The sequence below is a fragment of the Macaca nemestrina genome, chromosome 1 (genome assembly GCF_043159975.1).
Source record: "Macaca nemestrina isolate mMacNem1 chromosome 1, mMacNem.hap1, whole genome shotgun sequence".
Lineage (NCBI taxonomy): Eukaryota > Metazoa > Chordata > Mammalia > Primates > Cercopithecidae > Macaca > Macaca nemestrina.
In genome coordinates this window covers 200,898,983-200,917,221 of record NC_092125.1, presented here as the reverse complement: position 1 = coordinate 200,917,221, position 18,239 = coordinate 200,898,983, and the positions used below count along the sequence as shown (strand labels likewise).

The window sequence follows — 18,239 nt, the reverse complement described above, 5'->3', positions numbered from 1 at the left end:
ATTTTTAACTGCATTTTACAGATGAAATTCAGGGACTAAGTTGCCCAAGATCACAGAGCTAGTAAAAGAACTGGCAACAGGCCAGATCACCAAGCCCTAGCTCTTAGCCATGACACTATAAGGCTTTAAGACAAACAACCCACAGAGCCTTAGTGGCTATCCTCCTGGAAGGGAGCACAAGGAGGACTTCAAAGTGCTGGCAATATTCTGTTTCTTGACAATGGGTGTAAGCTACACAAATGTGTTCACGTTGTAAAATAAATCAAGCTGTTCACTTACGATATTTGCACCTTTTTCTAGGTATCTTATAGCTTAAGTTTTTTTTTGTTTTTTTTTTTTAATCCCAGAAACCTGTGTTTGCATTTCAGCTGTCTCTTAACTTATTGGAGAAATCATTACCAGCCTCACTGGGTGAACAGGAGGATGAACGGGAGACCTTCAGCAAATTGTAGTTCTTGTTTTATTCCTGAACTAACCCAACATTCATCAAAGTCACTCATCTGAAGCTTCCCACCTGGCACCCTGCATTTGTATGTATTTTTCCATTCATATTCATTTCTGCCTCTGCATCTAGATTACACAGCAACAATGTAAAATTATGACTACTCAAGAGTCAGATAGACATGAGTTCAAATCCTACCTTTGCTACTTACTACACGTGTGTCCTGGGGCAAGATACAGCCTCTGAGCCTCAGTTTCTCTGTCAGTAAAAAGGATCTCTCTCCTAGTGTTATAGGATTAAATGAGATGATGCATGTAAAATCTTTAGCTTGGGGGCCTGTCACATAACTGAGCAATGGGTGACTATGTTGAAATTATTACTCCCTCCTGACATGCATAGGGTAGGAGAAAAATCTAACCTGGGGCAGTAGATAGCAGCAGAAAGAGCAGGAGCTTTGGAGTCATTCAGATGCAAGCTCTGTAAATTACTTGCTATGTAGCCTAGAGAACAAGCCATTCAAACTTCAGTTTCTCCAACTGTAAAAGGGGAAATAAGAGTGTGGGTCTCAGAGTTGTTGCGAGTATCACTGCAAAGACATAATGGATGCGTCTGACCCATAAGACTGCCTAAGCGTGCCTGGCCTCGAAGAATTGGGCATAAGTTTGACACATGGAAGAAATGAGGAGGCGCTGGCAAAAAAGAAAAACAAGAAACATACCTTTGGTTTTGACCACACCGAAGGAACATCCAACCCCAAAAGGGAGGAAAGGAAATAAAGTTATTTAAATAAAACAACAAACCCAGGTATTATAGATGTTTTAAAACATTACATTGATGCATAAGCGGGTAGTTTTGAAATATTTAACTACTTTAGTTAAAAGTAAGGAGTTTTAAAAGGAAACTATTTCAGCCATGCAACATAAAGCATATAAAATACTGAGTTACGCAGGTATAACAAAGTGTAGCAAGAAGAAAACAAACATTACTGAGCAGGCACTAGGCACTAACCCCAGGTTAGGGATTTTTCATGTAAGATTGCAAACATCTGCCAATGGGAGCCAAGCAGGCAATGCAACTGTGTGAAATGAGTCAAATGTAAGCAACAGGCAGTGAAGAGGACCGTGCAGGGGACAGGAAGACACACAGACCATCCAAAGCAGCAATGCCATACAACTGCAAGTGACTGCTGCCACACTGGAATGGAGGCATCACTGCCAGGTCTTCTGGTTTCTCAAGAGAAACTGGAGCTCTGGATTTTTAAGAGAAATTGCATAACTGAAAACGCTCTGTGGTCAACTTACTATTTTGAAAGCTGACAAAGAGAATAAATGAAGCATTTATCCTGACTTTTCTATACCAACCACATCACAGGGTAACCAAACAGTAGATGAGGGGAAGTTTCTGTTTATAGAAATATTTCAGCTAATAAATGACCAGGGAACAATAAAATTATTAGAATACCACCATTTCACCATCCATAATGAATTACTGAACCTAGACACTGAACAGCATGACTACAAACACCACAGAGACAAGCAAATACCATGTGCCTCCTCAGGGAGAGCACAGCACCCATCACCTGTGAAGTAGTTGGGCCAAAAAATTGAACCTGAATTGAATTAAGTATATAGTAATTAAGAATAAACCACCAATTTACAGGAAATAGAGAGGGCAGAGGAAGATGTTAAGTACACCAGAGAAATACAACTGAAAATTTCCAGACAGTGGTATAATACACCCAGGAAAAATAATCCCATTTCTTTGGCAAAACCATAAGAAAAAAGAGAGAAGGGGAACTTATAAATTAAAAGAAAGGATGGGCACAGTGGCACATGCCTGTAGTCCCCGCTACTTGGGTGGCTGAGGGAGGAGCCCAATAGTTCAAGACCAGCTTGAGCAACATGGCAGGACCACCATCTTTAAAACACTAGAAAAGTTAGCCAGCATGGTGGCATGCACCTATAATCCCAGCTATTCAGGAAGCTGAGGTGGGATTGAGGCTGCCATGAGCTATGATTGGGCCACTATACTCCAGCTTGGGCAACTGAGCAAGACCTTGTCTGTAAAAAAATAAATAAACAAAAGAAACGTAAAATGATCACATTGGTAACAAAAAAGAAAATCTGAATAAAAATTGTTAATTTTTTAAAGGATATTATGCTTATGTTTTAAAAAATTATCTTTTAGCAATACATACTAAAACATCTACAAATGAAATGTTATGATGCCTGGGAGGTGCTTTATAATAATTTGTTAAGGGAGAATGGCTGGAGAAGCAATGACCACCAGTTAATGGTTGGGGCTGGGTAAGGGCTCATTATACCATCCTGTCTTCTTTTGTGTATTCAACATTCTTCATAATAAAAAGTTAAGGTGTATGGAATGTCTCTGCAGGCTACATGTTATTGTAGGCTACCATTTGCAACCTCTGATTTATGATCTTTTTTTTTGAGACAAGGTCTTATTCTGTTGCCCAGGCTAGAGCACAATGGTGAGATCTCAGCTCACTACAACCTCTGCCTCCAAGGCTCAAGTGATCCTCCCACCTCAGCCTCCTGAATATCTGGGACTACAGGCATGCACTACCATGCCTAGCTAATTTTTGCATTTTTTTGTAGAGATGGGGTTTTGCCACGTTGCCCAGGCTTGAACTTTTTTTAAAACTCCACAAAAATACATACAACCACCAATATTCCTATTGTTCAACTCTGGAAAGTGTACAGAGGTTAAATGACTTGTGTAAATCTTATCCTTTCAACTCCCAGCTCTAATCACATCTCCTCTATTTCTAAAAAGCCTTCTCTGACCAACTCTCACCATCATGCACCCTTATCAATCAACTCATTAATATAATGTTCTTCTAAACTTCCTGATAAATCATGTCTTACACTGAAATACATCCAAGTTGAAGGAGGGGAGGGGAGATGTGTTACTAAGATAAAAGGGAGTCAAAATTTACTGAGTACTTACTGTATAACAGGTTGTCATCTAGGTTGTGGGTGCTTGATACACACACACACACATATATATCATAATCTTCCAGTATCGTTGTGAATGTTTAGTTGATGAGGGCAGGAACTTTATCAGTCTTGCCCGATGCTTTATCTCCAATGTTAGGTGCTCATGAAATGTTGAATGAGCAAGGTAGGTATTATCCCCATTTTTCAGGTAAGAACACTGAGGCTCAGAAGTTACATAGCTTGCTAGATTATAAAACCCTTGTACCAGTACTATATTAGGACAGGTTGTTCATTCCATAATTACTGAAATTATTAACTTCAATATGAGTTAAGGAAAAAAAATCTCACGGCACAGTGGCTTGTGCCTATAATCCCTGCACTTTGGGAGGCCAAGGCAGGAAGATCACTTGTGTCCAGGAGTTCAAGACCAGCCTGGGCAACATAGCAAGACCCTGTCTCTATAAAAAATTGTTTAAAAATCAGCTGGGCGTGGTGGCATGTGCCTGTAATCCCAGCTACCTGGGAGGCTGAGGTGGGAGGATCGCTTGAGCTCATACCACTGCACTCCAACCTGGGCAACAGAGGGAGACCCTGTCTCAAAAGAAAAGAAAAGAAAAGAAAAAAGGAAAGAAAAGAAAAGAAAAACAACGAAGCATTTGAGCTACTCTGATTATATTTGATCACTCACAGTAAAAGTCTGCAAAGTAAGATTAAACATCCCGAAGCTGCAGATTACCCAATAAATAAGTGTGGCAGCAACGGGAAAGAGATGTCAACAATGCTGAGGATAAAGGATAAAGGGATCAGGTACAGGTAAGCTCCAAAGAAGAATCATCTCAGTCTGTGGAGAGAAAAGAAAATTGTCTTTTCTGACCTAGTGCCCAGGTCACAGGAACGAATGAAGTGTTCCAGAACTTCTTTCCTTAACACCCACATTAATCTGTGACATTCATCCGCTTCCACTAACCCCCCAAGAGACAAGTAATGTGCCACAGGGGGTACCAAGAATGAGTAAGATGGTCTGTTTGCCAAGATTTTTAAAACTTGGCAAGTGCTAGGAGGAGAAAAGCGGGCATAGGCAGTCCCCAGATTCCCTTTCATTTGGGAGCTGACTTCCCTCTTTAGAGCCTAACAACAGGCAAGAGACAGAGGCTTAGGGCCCCAGGGGCCATGCCAGACCCCAAGCAAGAAGGGGACATCGATAATCCAACCTATGGGCTTCCAGATCCTAAATGAGATCATCGATCCCAACCCTAACCTATGGCCCCATTATGTCCCAGATCTAGAAGGGGCCCAGATGCCAAGTGAGGCCCCTGTTGCCTGTTAGGGCAGACGGTAACTTCAGACTCTAACTCCATGGCTCCTGAGGTCTCAGGCTCATGAAACTCATTTCACTAACTTGGGAAAGCCACCTGACCTTTCTGGGCCTGTTTTTTAACCTGTTGATTGATAAAGTTAAAATTTCAAGTTCCCTATAAACAACAACAAACAACAACAAAATTTTTTTAAAAAGGGAAAAAAAAAAAAAAAACACCAAAGGGAAAGAAGATATAAACAAACAAAAATAATAAAATAAAAAATAAAAAAAATTCAAGTTCCTTCTCATCTAAAATCATTTGAGTCATCCCAAACTGCTTAGCCTCAGTAGCCTCAGGTCCTAACTCCAAGCCAGGTCCCATGAGCACTCCCAACGCTTATTGTGGACACTACTCAAAGTGCGACTCATGGCTCTCCAGGCTATAAACCAGTTCTACACATTAACCTGCAACTTTCAAACAGGGGGAGCCTTAGGTTTCCTCCCATCTCTATTCAACTGGCTCACACAGCACATGTCAGCTCTCCGCCCCACGTGTTGGAGATGCTCCTCCCCCCCTCCCCCTAAGTCATAAATCATTATCAAAATCTCCCGACCTCCAGTGCCTGGAATGTAACCCTGATTCTGGACAATTCACCTCCAACTCGCAGGGAACCTGGGCCATAAAGCTAATTGCCTCCATTCAGCCTGTAATCTAGATGCTTCGGCCCAGGGCTCACTCTACCCCTCAAACCTTTCCAGTCTCCAGCCCCTTAGTGGAACTAATCGGCCCTTAGATTCCCTAACTCAACACCTCAACACTGAATCCCTCGCCCACTCCAATCCTAACTCAGACTGTCCCGATCTCCAATTTGGACCCTCCCCGAAATGCCTCACCAGAACCGAGACCCCAGCCAGCGTTCCCCGCAGGCCTCAGTGCCCGGCCCGCTCCAGGCAGGTCCAGGGCTTCTGGATCTCTGGCCGCCTTGACCTTGGAGCTGGGCAGGCTCCGCCGCCAAGCCCAGTCCTGCCGCTCACCTGGGTGCCTTTACCGGCCCCGGGAGGCCCCAGCAGCACGGCCCGGATGCCTTTAGGATACTCGGGTTCTGCCGCTGGCACACTGGGAGCCATGTCCGCCGAAGTCTCTCACTGGTACCAGCTCGCACACCTCACAAGTCCAGTGCTTCCCAGGCCAACGCACGCACGCCACGCACGTCCCACTCGCCGCTCACACTGGCCCATCGCCGCGTCCGTCAGCCCGTTCCACCCGCCCCTGGGCACGACGGACACTTCACCTTACCAACTGCACGGCGATACTGAGGAAGTTTGCTTTTGATTGGACAGAATTGGTGCGTATTAAGGAAGGGGCGGGCCAGCATGGACTGAGGGCGGTGGGTGTGCGGAGTGGGCGGGAAAACGCGAAGGAGGACAGGAGGTCTGGCGGAAAGGTATAGTTCGTCGTTTGACGGTTGATGACACCAGCAACTCCATCGAAATCCTATTAAATTGCGCGTGGGAGTTTAAATGGGTAAAATCACTCTTAGAAGACAAATTGGCAATATGTTTCAAATACTCTTTGGTCCGGCAATTCCACTTCCACGAATTCAATGGGTAAAATCAAGGATACGAGTAAAAGATTCGTGTAACAAAGATGTTAATTGCAACACTTAGCCCAAAAGCCCGAGACAAACCATAAAATAAAGGCAATTAAATAAATTACAACACATTTGTATCCTGGAATACCCCTGTTGTATAAGATAATTGTATCATGCAGGAAAATGTTCGCCAAGCAAGATACAAAATTGCAGTTACAACAAAATCCGAATTTTGGCCAGACGCGGTGGCTCACGCCTATAATCCCAGCACTTTGGGAGACCGAGGCAAGCGGATCACCTGAGGTCAGAAGTTTGAGACCAGCCTGACCAACATGATGAAACCCCATCTCTACTAAAAATACAAAATTAGCTGGGAGTGGTGGCGCATGCCTGTAATCCCAGCTACTTGGGAGGCTGAGGCAGGAGAACTGCTTGAACCCGGGAAGTGGAGGTTGCAGTGACCCGAGATTGAACCATTGCACTCCACCCTGGGCAACAGGAGTGAAACTCTGTCCCTCTTCCAAAAAAAAAAAAAAAAAAAAAAAAAAAAATCCCTATTTTGTTTGTTACAAGTGGAGACCGTTGTGTAGTGTGATTAGAGGAGCACCTCTGCTTTGTACATTTTATTTTTAAAAGTTCTATAGTACATTCTTAATAAGTTTAAAACAAGTTTTACCTTTATAATAAGAAAAACGTTAACCTTTTAAAGTCAGGAAAAGATAGTTTTTCTCAAAAGCGATTACCCTCTTGGATAGGGAAATAATTTCTACAGCTTTTTGGTATGTGAAAGTTTCATCCAGCCCCGAGGGCCTCTTTGAACCTTTAGTTAAGAGTGTGTAATGAAACCATATGCTTCCCCACAGGCTCCTAGCAACTCATTTTCTACATCTTAGTGATGAATTTGCTATCCCTTCCGCTGTGGTCTCTCTCTTTTTTTTTTTTTTTTTGAGTCGGAGCCTCGCTCTGTCGCCCAGGCTGGAGCTCAGTGGCACGATCTCGGCTCACTGCAAGCTCCGCCTCCTGGGTTCACGCCATTCTCCTGCCTCAGCCTTCTGAGTAGCTGGGACTACAGGTGCCCGCCACCACGCCTGGCTAATTTTAAAAATATTTTTAGTAGAGACGGGGTTTCACCGTATTAGTCAGGATGGTCTCGATTCTTCTAAAGAAATTTTACCAGCTTCTTCACCAGACACTCCCTTCAAGGCAAGTTAACCTAATTCCTGGAAAGTTAACAGACACCACGTGTTTCTTTCCTCTTTCTTAACTCTTACACTAGCTACTTGGGAGGCTGAAGTGTGGGAATCACTTGCAGCAGGAGGTTGAGGCTGCAGTAAACTATAATTAGGCCACTACACTCCAGCCCAGGTGACAGAGCAAGACCCTGTCTCTAAAAACAAAACAAAAGTAAGATTTCCACCTTTAGAAAACTCTCCACTTTGGGCTGGGCGCAGTGGTTCACACCTGTAATCCCAGCACTTTGGGAGGCCGAGGCAGGCACATCACCTGAGGTCAGGAGTTTGAGACCAGCGTGGTCAACATGGTGAAACCCTATCTCTACTAAAAATACCAAAATTAGCCAGGTGTGGTGGCGCATGCCTGTAATCCCAGCTACTCAGGAGGCTGAGGCAGGAGAATCGCTTGAACCTGGGAGGCAGAGGTTGTAGTGAGCTGAGATTGCACCACTGCACTCTAGCCTGGGTGACAGAGCGAGACACCATCTCAAGAAAAAAAGAAAAAGAGAAAGAAAACTCTCAACTTCTACAGAACTTGCAGTCAACGGGGGAAAGAAACAAGACATTGATGGAGGCTGTGCTGGGGAAGGTACAGGCTTCAGTAATAATACAATAGAGGAGCCCCTAGCTCAGATTTGAGGGGAAATGATGTGGAAGTGAGACGAAACCTTAAGAACAAGGAGGATTTGCTTAGAGAAGAGAGGGAAGAAGGGTATTCTAGACAAAGGAAATGGCATGTGCAAAGGTCTGGAGTCAAGAAAGATTAGGACAAGAGGCTAGGCGTGGTGGCTCACGCCTGTAATCTCAACACTTTGGGAGACCGAGGTGGGCAGATCACCTGAGGTCAGGAGTTCAGGACCAGCCTGGCCAACATGGTGAAACCCCATCTCTACTAAAAATACAAAAATTAGCCACGTATGGTGGTGGGCATCTGTAATCCCAGCTACTCGGGAGGCTGAGGCATGAGAATCACTTGAACCTGGGAGGTTGCAGTGAGCTGAGATTGCGCCACTGCACTCCAGCCTGAGGGATAGAGCAAGACCCTGTCTCCGGAGGGGAAAAAAAAAAGAACGAAAGATTATAGAAAGTTGAGGGGAACTGTGATATTCAGCAGAGGAACACCCCTCTTGTGTTGTGGAAACCCTTTACTGCAAGGAACTTGGGGAAAAACAGAGCCACCCTGAAGAAGCTGAAAGGGCAGACTCTTGCCTGCCTTCTTGGCAACAGGGGAGTTAGCACGCGACCAGGCTTGGCCAGTGGGATGTCCTACCCAGGACTTTGACTCTTGAGGGAGAGAGAGGAAGGGACAGGGCCTGTTCTTCGTGGGGAGGTGAGAGTCCAGCCACAGTTGGGGGACCATGGACAGTGGTGGCTGTCCAGGTAGGCTTTTACTGTGCCGTGTCTCTGGCTGTGTTCTTAGCCTAATTACTTTTGGTTCCTACTCATGTTTGGTATTGGTGAGAACCTCACAGTATTCAATAAATGCCTTCGCTGCTTAGGTTTGCCGCCAAGACTTCTGTTTGGTACAGAGTTGAAAGAGGGTCAGTCTGGCTGGAGTTACAACTCAAGAGGGTAAGGAAAGAAAAAAGGGGGAGAAGAGATAGGGTTCTATAGGAAATTCTCTTGGGGGCTTTTGTGGGAGGCTTTGCTTTCCAGGAAAAAGGGATCCACAAGAAGAAAAACCCCCTTCCTGCCTGGCTCAGGGATGATGCAGCACTTAAAATGTAACAGCTATCTTGGGAGCAGGAGGGGAGAGCTGCGAGACTCAGAGGGAAGCTGACCTAGGGTCTGACATCACTGAGCTGCTGAATTAAGCAACTCAGATGTCACCTTCTTCCACACTTCTTGTGATGAGAGATGAACCCCTAATGTTCAAGCCGCATCGATGTAGGTATTCTGATACCCACTGCCCAAAGTACCTTATGTGACACTGCAAGTCACTTAACCCTGCTGGGCCTCAATTTCTCTTCGCAAAATCAGGATGCCAATACCCACTGCACAGGATCACTGTGAGTATCAGATTAGATAACGGATATAAAGTACTTAGCACGGTGCCCTACTCATGGTAAGCACTCAGTAAATGTTAACTATTACTACCTGTGTCAAAGACATAGAGGAGATGAGTTTGTTTTGTGGGAGGGTAGAGAGAAGAGAATGACGACTAAAAGCTGGGAAGCCAATACTTAAGCGGAAAGAAGTCAGAGAATGACTAGAGACTAAAGAAGAAAACCTGAAATTTCATTCTACCCACCACATCCTTTTTTTTTTTTTTTTTTTTTGACACGGAGTCTCACTCTGTTGTCCAGGCTGGAGTGCAGTGGTGCCACCTCGGCTCACTGTAACCTCCGCCTCCCAGGTTCAAGCAATTCTCCTACCTCAGCCCCCTGAATAGCAGGGATTACAGGCACCTGCTACCATGCCTGGTTAATTTTTGTATTTTTAGTAGAGGTGGGTTTTCACCATGTTGGCCAGGTTAGTCTTGAACTCCTGACCTCAGATGATCCACCCACCTTAGCCTCCCAAAGTGCTGGGATTACAGGTGTGAGCCACCACGCATGGCCACCACATTCTTTTTCTTTTCTGAAACGGAGTCTCACTCTGTTGCCCAGCCTGGAGTGCAGTGGCTCGATCTCAGCTCACTGCAACCTCCATCTCCTGGGTTCAAGCGATTCTCCTGCCTTAGCTTCCTGAGTAGCTAGGATTACAGGCACCCACCAACAGACTCGGCTAATTTTTGTATTTTTAGTATAGACGAGTTTCACCATGTTGGCCAGGCTGGTCTTGAAAACCTGACCTCAAGTGATCCACCCACCTTGGCCTCCCAAAGTGCTGGGATTACAAGCATGAGCCAATGCGCTTGTCCCATTCTATCAATTTTTATCTGCCCTGGGTAAGGCCTTTGTTGATCTCTCCTTCCTTCCCAAGCCTGGCCTTTGTCCCATCTCTTCACTTAACTGTGTTAAATGTGGGGTTCATGATATCAGCTTGACAATCCCAGATTCTTTCATTCAGGAATTCTCTGGACGTGTATCAAATATATCTCTTGGAGACACTCTTATTTCCAGGAGTTCCCAGTTGATATGCAAATTAGGCCTCTATAGTTACTTCCAGACACTTGGAAACTGTGAGTAAAGCTTCTCCAGTCTGCCTTTCCTGTCTGTACTATTAACCACTATGCTATGTTGTCTCTCATATGTAGTGGGACACTGATTAGTGTTTATTGATTGAAATGATGAAGAAGGAGTGTTACCAAAGCCAAATAAAAAGTTTTAGGGAGTGTATTAGTCAGCTTCAGCTAAGTTATATTGTAGCGACAAATAACCCCAAAATATCAGCTTACAGAAAGGGTTACATGTTAGCTGCAGGTCAGTTATGTCTCTGCTATACACTGGGGATGCAGGCTGAAGGTTCTGTTCTTGGAAGAGAGGAAAAAGGTACACTGGTATGCTGGTATAACTTGCATTAGAGAAAGCTGATAGTGTATATCTCTTCCCAACTTTGTGCTCAATTATGTAACATTGGTAGCTTGAAATCAGTCATGGTGGAAGTACTTATACTACAGCAAGTGGCAAATATTTTCCCCCCAGAAGAGCTGGTTGTTAAATGTTTACCAGCACAGGACTGGAAAAAAGGAAAATGATGGGGATCTCTTGATGACCCTTAAACCTTCTGCCTAGAAATGGCATAGGCCATGGAATTGCTACAGGTCACATGCACTCACACTGTACTTGTCAAAGCAATTCTCATGGACAAGCTGCAGTCAGTGGGGCCAGGGATGTACTTCTTCCACTGGGAGGGACTCCGTAGGGGAGGCAGGGAATATTCATGAACGATAACACAATCTGCCTTCATGGAGGAGTCAAAGGTGAGGACTGAGAAAAGTCCCTTGGAATTGGCCTCAAGGAGTTTGCCCGTGACTGGGCAACATGAGAGCAGTTTCAGCTGAAGGAAGTGACTTTTATTTTACTCTTGCCTGTGGTGATCAGAGTTCTCCACAGATTAATTTTTAAAAGTTACCATTTACTGAGCAAGGATTGGTACCAAGCTCTGTGATCAGATCTCTGCATACAGTCTCACTGAGTCATCACAATACTCTTGCTATGGCCGGGCGCGGTGGCTCAAGCCTGTAATCCCAGCACATTGGGAGGCCGAGACCGGCGGATCACGAGGTCAGGAGATCGAGACCATCCTGGCTAACCCGGTGAAACCCCGTCTCTACTAAAAAATACAAAAAACTAGCCGGGCGAGGCGGCGGGCGCCTGTAGTCCCAGCTACTCGGGAGGCTGAGGCAGGAGAATGGCGTGAACCCGGGAGGCGGAGCTTGCAGTGAGCTGAGATCCGGCCACTGCACTCCAGCCTGGGCGACAGACCAAGACTCCGTCTCAAAAAAAAAAAAAAAAAAAAAAAAAAAAATACTCTTGCTATGTCAAAACTTTTTTTTTTTTTTTTTTTTTTGAGATGGAGTCTTGCTCTGTTGCTGAGGCTGGAGTGCAGTGGTGCGATCTTGGCTCACTGCACTCTCCACCTCCCAGGTTCAAGCGATTCCCCTGCCTCAGCCTCCTGAGTAGCTGGGACTACACGCACATGCCACCACACCCGGCTAATTTGTCAGAACTATTATATCCCTATTTGATGCATGGGAAAACTGAGGCTTAACTCAGCATAGTTAATTGGCTTTCTCGAAATCACACAGCTAGTGAAATCTCCCACCACACAGCATTTTCTTTTGTGGCAGACTGTACTGTTTTCCACAAGTATTTGATATCTCTCCCTATGAAAGGATTATTTGTTTCTGTTCTGTTGAACTTGGGTGAGGGCATATGACTTGCACTGGCCAATGAAATGCAAAGAGAAGTATTGTGCATGACAATTCAAGGGAGAAGCTTTTGAGAGCCAGGGCAGGATTCACATGTTCTTTTGGCCTCAGCAGTCATGGCAGACTGTGTTGAGACGGAACCTCCACCAGACTAGGTCCCTGAGAGACAAACCACCTGCAGCAGAGCCCCCTGGTCAATCCAAATGAGCATGTAGCATGAGCAAGGGTTTTATTTATTTTTATTTTTTATTTTTTTGAGATGGAGTCTCGCTCTGTCACCCAGGTTGGAGTGCAGTGGCACTATCTCAGCTCACTGCAACCTCCGCCTCCCGGGTTAAAGCAGTTCTCCTGCCTCAGCCTCCCGAGTAGCTGGGATTACAGGCACATGCCACCATGCCTGGCTAGTTTTTGTGTTTTTAGTAGAGACAAGGTTTTGCCATGTTGGCCAGGCTGGTCTCGAACTCCTGACCTCAGATGATCCACCTGCCTTGGCCCCTCAAAGTGCTAGGATTATAGGCGTGAGCCACTGTGCCCAGCCTTATTTTTTAATTTTTTTAGTTTTTATTTTTTTGAGATGGAGTCTCACTCTGCTGCCCAGGCTGGAGTGCAGTGGCAGGATCTCAGCACACTGCAAGCTCTGCCTCCTGGGTTCACGCCATTCTCCTGCCTCAGCCTCCCGAGTAGCTGGGACTACAGGTGCCCGCCACCTCGCCTGGCTAGTTTTTTGTATTTTTTAGTAGAGACGGGATTTCACTGTGTCAGCCAGGATGGTCTCGATCTCCTGACCTCGTGATCCGCCCCTCTCGGCCTCCCAAAGTGCTGGGATTACAGGCTTGAGCCACCGTGCCTGGCCATTTTGTTATTTTTAAGCTACAGAGGTCCAGTAGCTTAAATTTTCCCTAGTTGTTTCTTCTGCAGCAAAACCTTACCCATCCTAACTGTTCTATCCCTCGTGAGGGTCAGACCAAGAGGCTGGACAGGAAGCTCTTGCTGAGTATGGCAAGACCTACTTACCTTGATCAGTAGAGATGTAGACTGAGTTCCAGGGGGTTTGTGGACTTTAAGTTCCAGTTGCCCACACAGACCAACTCCCTCCCACCTGGCAGAGTGCATCTCTCCTGTGCCTTTTTTGGGCTTCACAAACCCACTTGACCTAGGGCGCCTTCCCAATCTCTGCAACAATCTCTTCTGTTCCTTTGTCTCCCGAACCACAACCATGAGATGTGGTTTTCTAAAGAACTGGCTAAGCCCAAGCCACCTGAACAAGCAAAGCCTTTCTAATACTGTTTTTAGGTCACTGTGGCCAAATTCTGATTTCCATAAAAGTCATCAGCTTCCAAGAAAAGGCTTATGATATTAACAGCAACAAAAACACCCTCAACTGGGAAATGTTACATATTAGACACGGCCCATGAGGAAATCCTTGTGGAGGGAATCAAAGTGCTGGGAATACAGGTGTGAGCCACCATGCCTGGCCTCAAATTTAATTTATAAATTAGGGCCAGGCATAGTGGCTCGCAGCTGTAATCCCAGCACTTTGGGAGGCTGAGGAGGGAGGATTGCTTGAGGTCAAGAGTTTGAGACTAGCCTGGGCAACATAGTAAAACCGCATCTCTACAAAAAACACAAAAATTAGCCAGGCATGGTGGCATGGACCTGTAGTGCTGGCTACTCAGGAGGGTTAAGTGGGAGGATTGCTTGAGCCTAGGGGGTTGAGGCTGCAGTGAGCTGTGATTGTGCCACTGCACTCCATCCTGGGCAACAGAATGAGACCTTATCTCAAAAAGAAAAAAAAATTATAAATTAGGCACAGCAAGAGATTAATAACAATAACTAATAATAAAACAATTATAGCAATACACTATAATTATGTGACTATAATCCCTTTCTCTCTCAAAATATCTTACTGTGCTCTGCTCACCCTTCTTGTGATCTGTTGATCTGATAACTAGGACAGCTACTAAGCTATTAGCTGGTGGGTGGTGTATACAGCATGGATATGCTGGACAAAGGGATGATTCACATCCTGGATGAGATGGCTCCAGATTTCATCATGCTGCTCATAAAAGCATGCAATTTACAACTTATGAGTTGTTTATTTCTGGAATTTTCCCATGTAATATTTTTGGATTGCATTTGTCCTTGGGTAAGTGAAACTGCAGAAAGAGAAACTGGATAATAGGAAACTACTGTGGTTAGGAAACAGGCTCAGCTACTATAACAGAGACTCCAAAATAACAATGACTTAGACAAGATAGGTGTTTACTTCTTGCTTATGTCAAAACCCTGGCAGGCAAGCGGGAGTGGATATGGTGGCTCTACCATCAGGGAACCCTGGCTTTTTCTGTTCTCCTTAGTTTGACATCAACATGCAGCTTCCTTCCTGTGGTCCAAAAGGGCAGCTCCAGCTCCTACCATCACTTCTGCATTTCAGCCAGCAGGAAGGAGTAACAGGGCAGTGGGGGATGTCCCCCTTCCCTCTAAAGGCATAACCTGGAATTGCACCCACTACTTTCATTCTCATGGCACTGGCCAAAACTTAGTTACAAATGCCACAACTAGTGGCCGGGGTGCTGGGAAATGTAGCTTTTATTCTGGACAGACATGTGCCTAGCCAACAAGGTAGAGGCTGTATTGCTAAAGGAAGAATAGATGCTGGGGAACAATTAGCTGTGTGCAAAAGAGAGTTTACCTTTTGGAAAGATCTCTTGGGGGAAGGGTAGAGAAACGGCTGGATGGTAGGAGATCAGAGCCAAGGAAATAACCTGAACCAAGGCAGAGACATCCAGGATGGAGAGAAGCGGCAGAAGGCTTAGGAGATATGGAAGTTGAATGGACAGGATGTGTGACTAATTGGCTATACTTCTAATTAACTGTACTTATCATAGCCTGTATTTGTGTGATTAGCTATTTAATATCTCCCTCTTAGGCCGGGCTCACACCTGTAATCCCAGCACTTTGGGAGGCCGAGGTGGGCAGATCATGAGGTCAGGAGATAGAGACCATCCTGGCCAACATGGTGAAACCCCGTTTCCACTAAAAATACAAAAATTAGCTGGGTGTGGTGGTGTGTGCCTGTCATCAGGAGGCTGAGGCTCAAGAATCACTTGAAGCCAGGAGGCGGAGGTTGCAGTGAGCCGAGATCATGCCACTGTACTCCAGCTTGGCGACAGAGCAACTCCATCTCAAAAAAAAAAAAGGCTGGGCGCGGTGGCTGACACCTGTAATCCCAACATTTTGGGAGGCCAAGGCGGGCAGATTACAAGGTCAGGAGTTTGAAACCAACCTGGCCAACATGGTGAAACCTCGTCTCTACTAAAAAAATACAAAAAAAATAGCCGGGCGTGGTGGTGGGCACCTTTAATCCCAGCTACTTGGGAGACTGAGGCAAGGAGAATAGCTTGAACCTGGGAGGCAGAAGTTGCAGTGAGCCAAGATTGCGCCACTACATTCCAGCCCAATCAACAGTGCAAGACTCTGTCTCAAAAAACAAAACAAACAAACAAACAAAAATCTCCCTCTCCAAGAGGATTATGAGCTCCATGAAGACAGAGATTGAGTCTGTTTTACTTATCACAGATTCCCAGGGCCAGTGCCAAGCACAGTGCCTGGCATACACTGAGTGCTTATGTATGAGCGAATGAATGAGGTAAAAGAGGAGCAGCCAAGGACAGTAACAACAATAACTCTGGGGATAAGTTTGATTCAGACAAATCAAAATCTTAAAGTAAATATCAAACAATTTTTTATTTTTTTTTGAGACAGGGTCTTACTCTATTGACCGGGCTAGAGTTTAGTGGCACGATCACAGATCCCTTCAGCCTCGACCTCTCCAAGTAGCTGGGACTATACTACAGGTGGGCACCGCCACCTCCAGCTGATTTTTGTATTTTTCTTTTTCTTTGTTTTTGAGACGGAGTCTTGCTCTGTCACCAGGCTGGATGCTGCAGTGGCTTGATCTTGGTTCACTACAACCTCCCCCTCCCGGGTTCAAGCAATTCTCCTGCCTCAGCCTCCTGAGTAGCTGGGATTACAGGTGTGTGCCACCATGCCCAGCTACTTTTTGTATTTTTAGTAGACATGGGGTTTTGCCATGTTGGCCAGCCTGGTCTTGAACTCCTGACCTCAGGTGATCCACTCATCTCAGCCTCTCAAAGTGTTGGGATTACAGGCATGAGCCACAGCGCCTGGCCTAACAGTTATTTTTAAAAATAATTTCTACTGACTGTAATCTGTCATCCCCTTTCCTGATGGACATTTGTCCCCCTTGGTGACATCTCCAGCTGGTTCCAAAACTTTTCAGTCATTTTTAGTTATTAATGCAGTCTCTTGTTTCAGCCATTAACTTGGTCTTTCCATTTTCAAAGGTCAGTCTCCTTTGGGACTCACAGTCCAGCAGGCAGGCCTTGTGGCATGGAGAGGAGATAGGTCTGCTCTCTCTTCTCTGCCCTCTGGTGGGGCAAAACAAGAAGGAAAAAAGGGACTTGTTTCCTTAGGTGTCCCCTGCTGGCCCTTGGCTGATCTCTTCTTTGCTTCTTGAGAGGTGTCTGTGTTCCTGTCCTCTCGGACATCATAGCTGCTTAGCTCCTTATCTGTAGACACAGGGGGATGGAGTAGCACGCTGCAAAAGGGCTTGCTGCCAAGTCGCTCTCTTCTGCAGGTGGGCTCTGGCTCACCCTTCACAGTGCACCTCTTTGCCCCCCACAGGCCTGCTCCCCCATCACATCTACCCTCTGCTGCCCCAGCCCTGGGACCTGTGGACAGAGGCCTGTCTCAGAAAAAATCTCAGAATCCATCTTTCTGCCACTCCTTGCCACCTGATCACATCCTTGGCTTTCCCTCTCCATGCCCTTTCCCCTATTTCCATAGCACCAGGGCAGGTTGGCAACTGTAGTCGCTAAGCAAACATCATCAGGGAAGGAGAAGTCAGACGCCCTCTGGTGGCACCCCACGCCTGATGAATGATTCTTTTGGCTCTGTTCCAGTTAGCTACTGTCCTAGTTAGCTCTGTTCGTTAGCTTGTGTAACTGTAACGGATCAGCCTCAACTTCGAGGTATAACACAATCACCATTTCATCATGGTCATGGAATCTGTGGGTCACGAGTTTCACAAGGCACAGTGGGGATGGCTGGTCTCTGCTTATGGTAGGTGACCTCCAAGATGGCTCCCAAAGACCCCTCCCCGCTGGTATTTACCCCCTTGTGTAGTCCCCTTCCACACCATATCAGGTTGGTCTGTGTGACCAACAGAATATGGCAGAAGTGATAGTATGTTGCTTTTGAGGCTAGGTTGTGGAAGATATTGTGAGGCTGGGCGCGGTGTCTTATGCTTATAATCCCAGCACTTGGGGAGGCCAAGGTAGAAGGATCGCTTGAAGCCGGGAGTTTGAGACAAGCCTGGGCAACATAAGGAGACCCTGTTTCTACAAAAAAAATTTTTTTTTCTTTTTTTTTTTGAGACTGAGCCTTGCTCTGTCGTCCAGGCTGGAGTGCAGTGGCACGATCTCAGCTCACTGTGAGCTCCGCCTCCCGGGCTCACGCCATTCTCCTGCCTCAGCCTCCAGAGTAGCTGGGACTACAGGCGCCTGCCACCACGCCCGGAGAATTTTTTTTTGTATTTTTAGTGGAGACGGGGTTTCACTGTGTTAGCCAGGATGGTCTCAATCTCCTGACCTCGTGATCCGCCCACCTCGGCCTCCCAAAGTGCTGGGATTACAGGCGTGAACCACTGCGCCCAGCCTCTACAAAAAATTTTTAAAAAATTAGCCAGTGCAGAACAAGACTCGGTCTCAAAAAAAAAAAAAAAAAAGAAAGAAAGAAAAGGTAACCAGTGCAGTGCAATGACTCACACCTGTAGTCCCACCTAGTTGGGAGGCTGAGGCAGGATTGCTTGAGCACAG

General features: G+C 45.8%; 1 protein-coding gene across 6 annotated transcripts in view; it reads right to left on the bottom strand.

Annotated features, from left to right (window-relative positions):
- LOC105494658 (adenylate kinase 2) overlaps window positions 1–5,925 on the bottom strand; it is a 29,002-nt gene extending 23,077 nt beyond the window's left edge. Inside the window, exons 1-2 of one of the 6 annotated variants that reach the window (XM_011763296.3) lie at window positions 5,735–5,876; window positions 861–978 (exon numbers count right to left, since the gene is read on the bottom strand). Coding sequence is in view for 3 of the 6 variants with exons in the window: in XM_011763295.2 (XP_011761597.2) it covers window positions 5,735–5,827 (93 nt within the window). In the remaining 3 variants the exon portion in view is untranslated. Of the gene's footprint in view, window positions 1–860; window positions 979–1,160; window positions 3,828–5,734 lie in introns of those variants that run through there. The other 5 variants (XM_011763297.2, XM_071096701.1, XM_011763295.2 and 2 more) reach the window with 5 other exon arrangements.
- Between the last annotated feature and the right edge of the window lie 12,314 nt (window positions 5,926–18,239).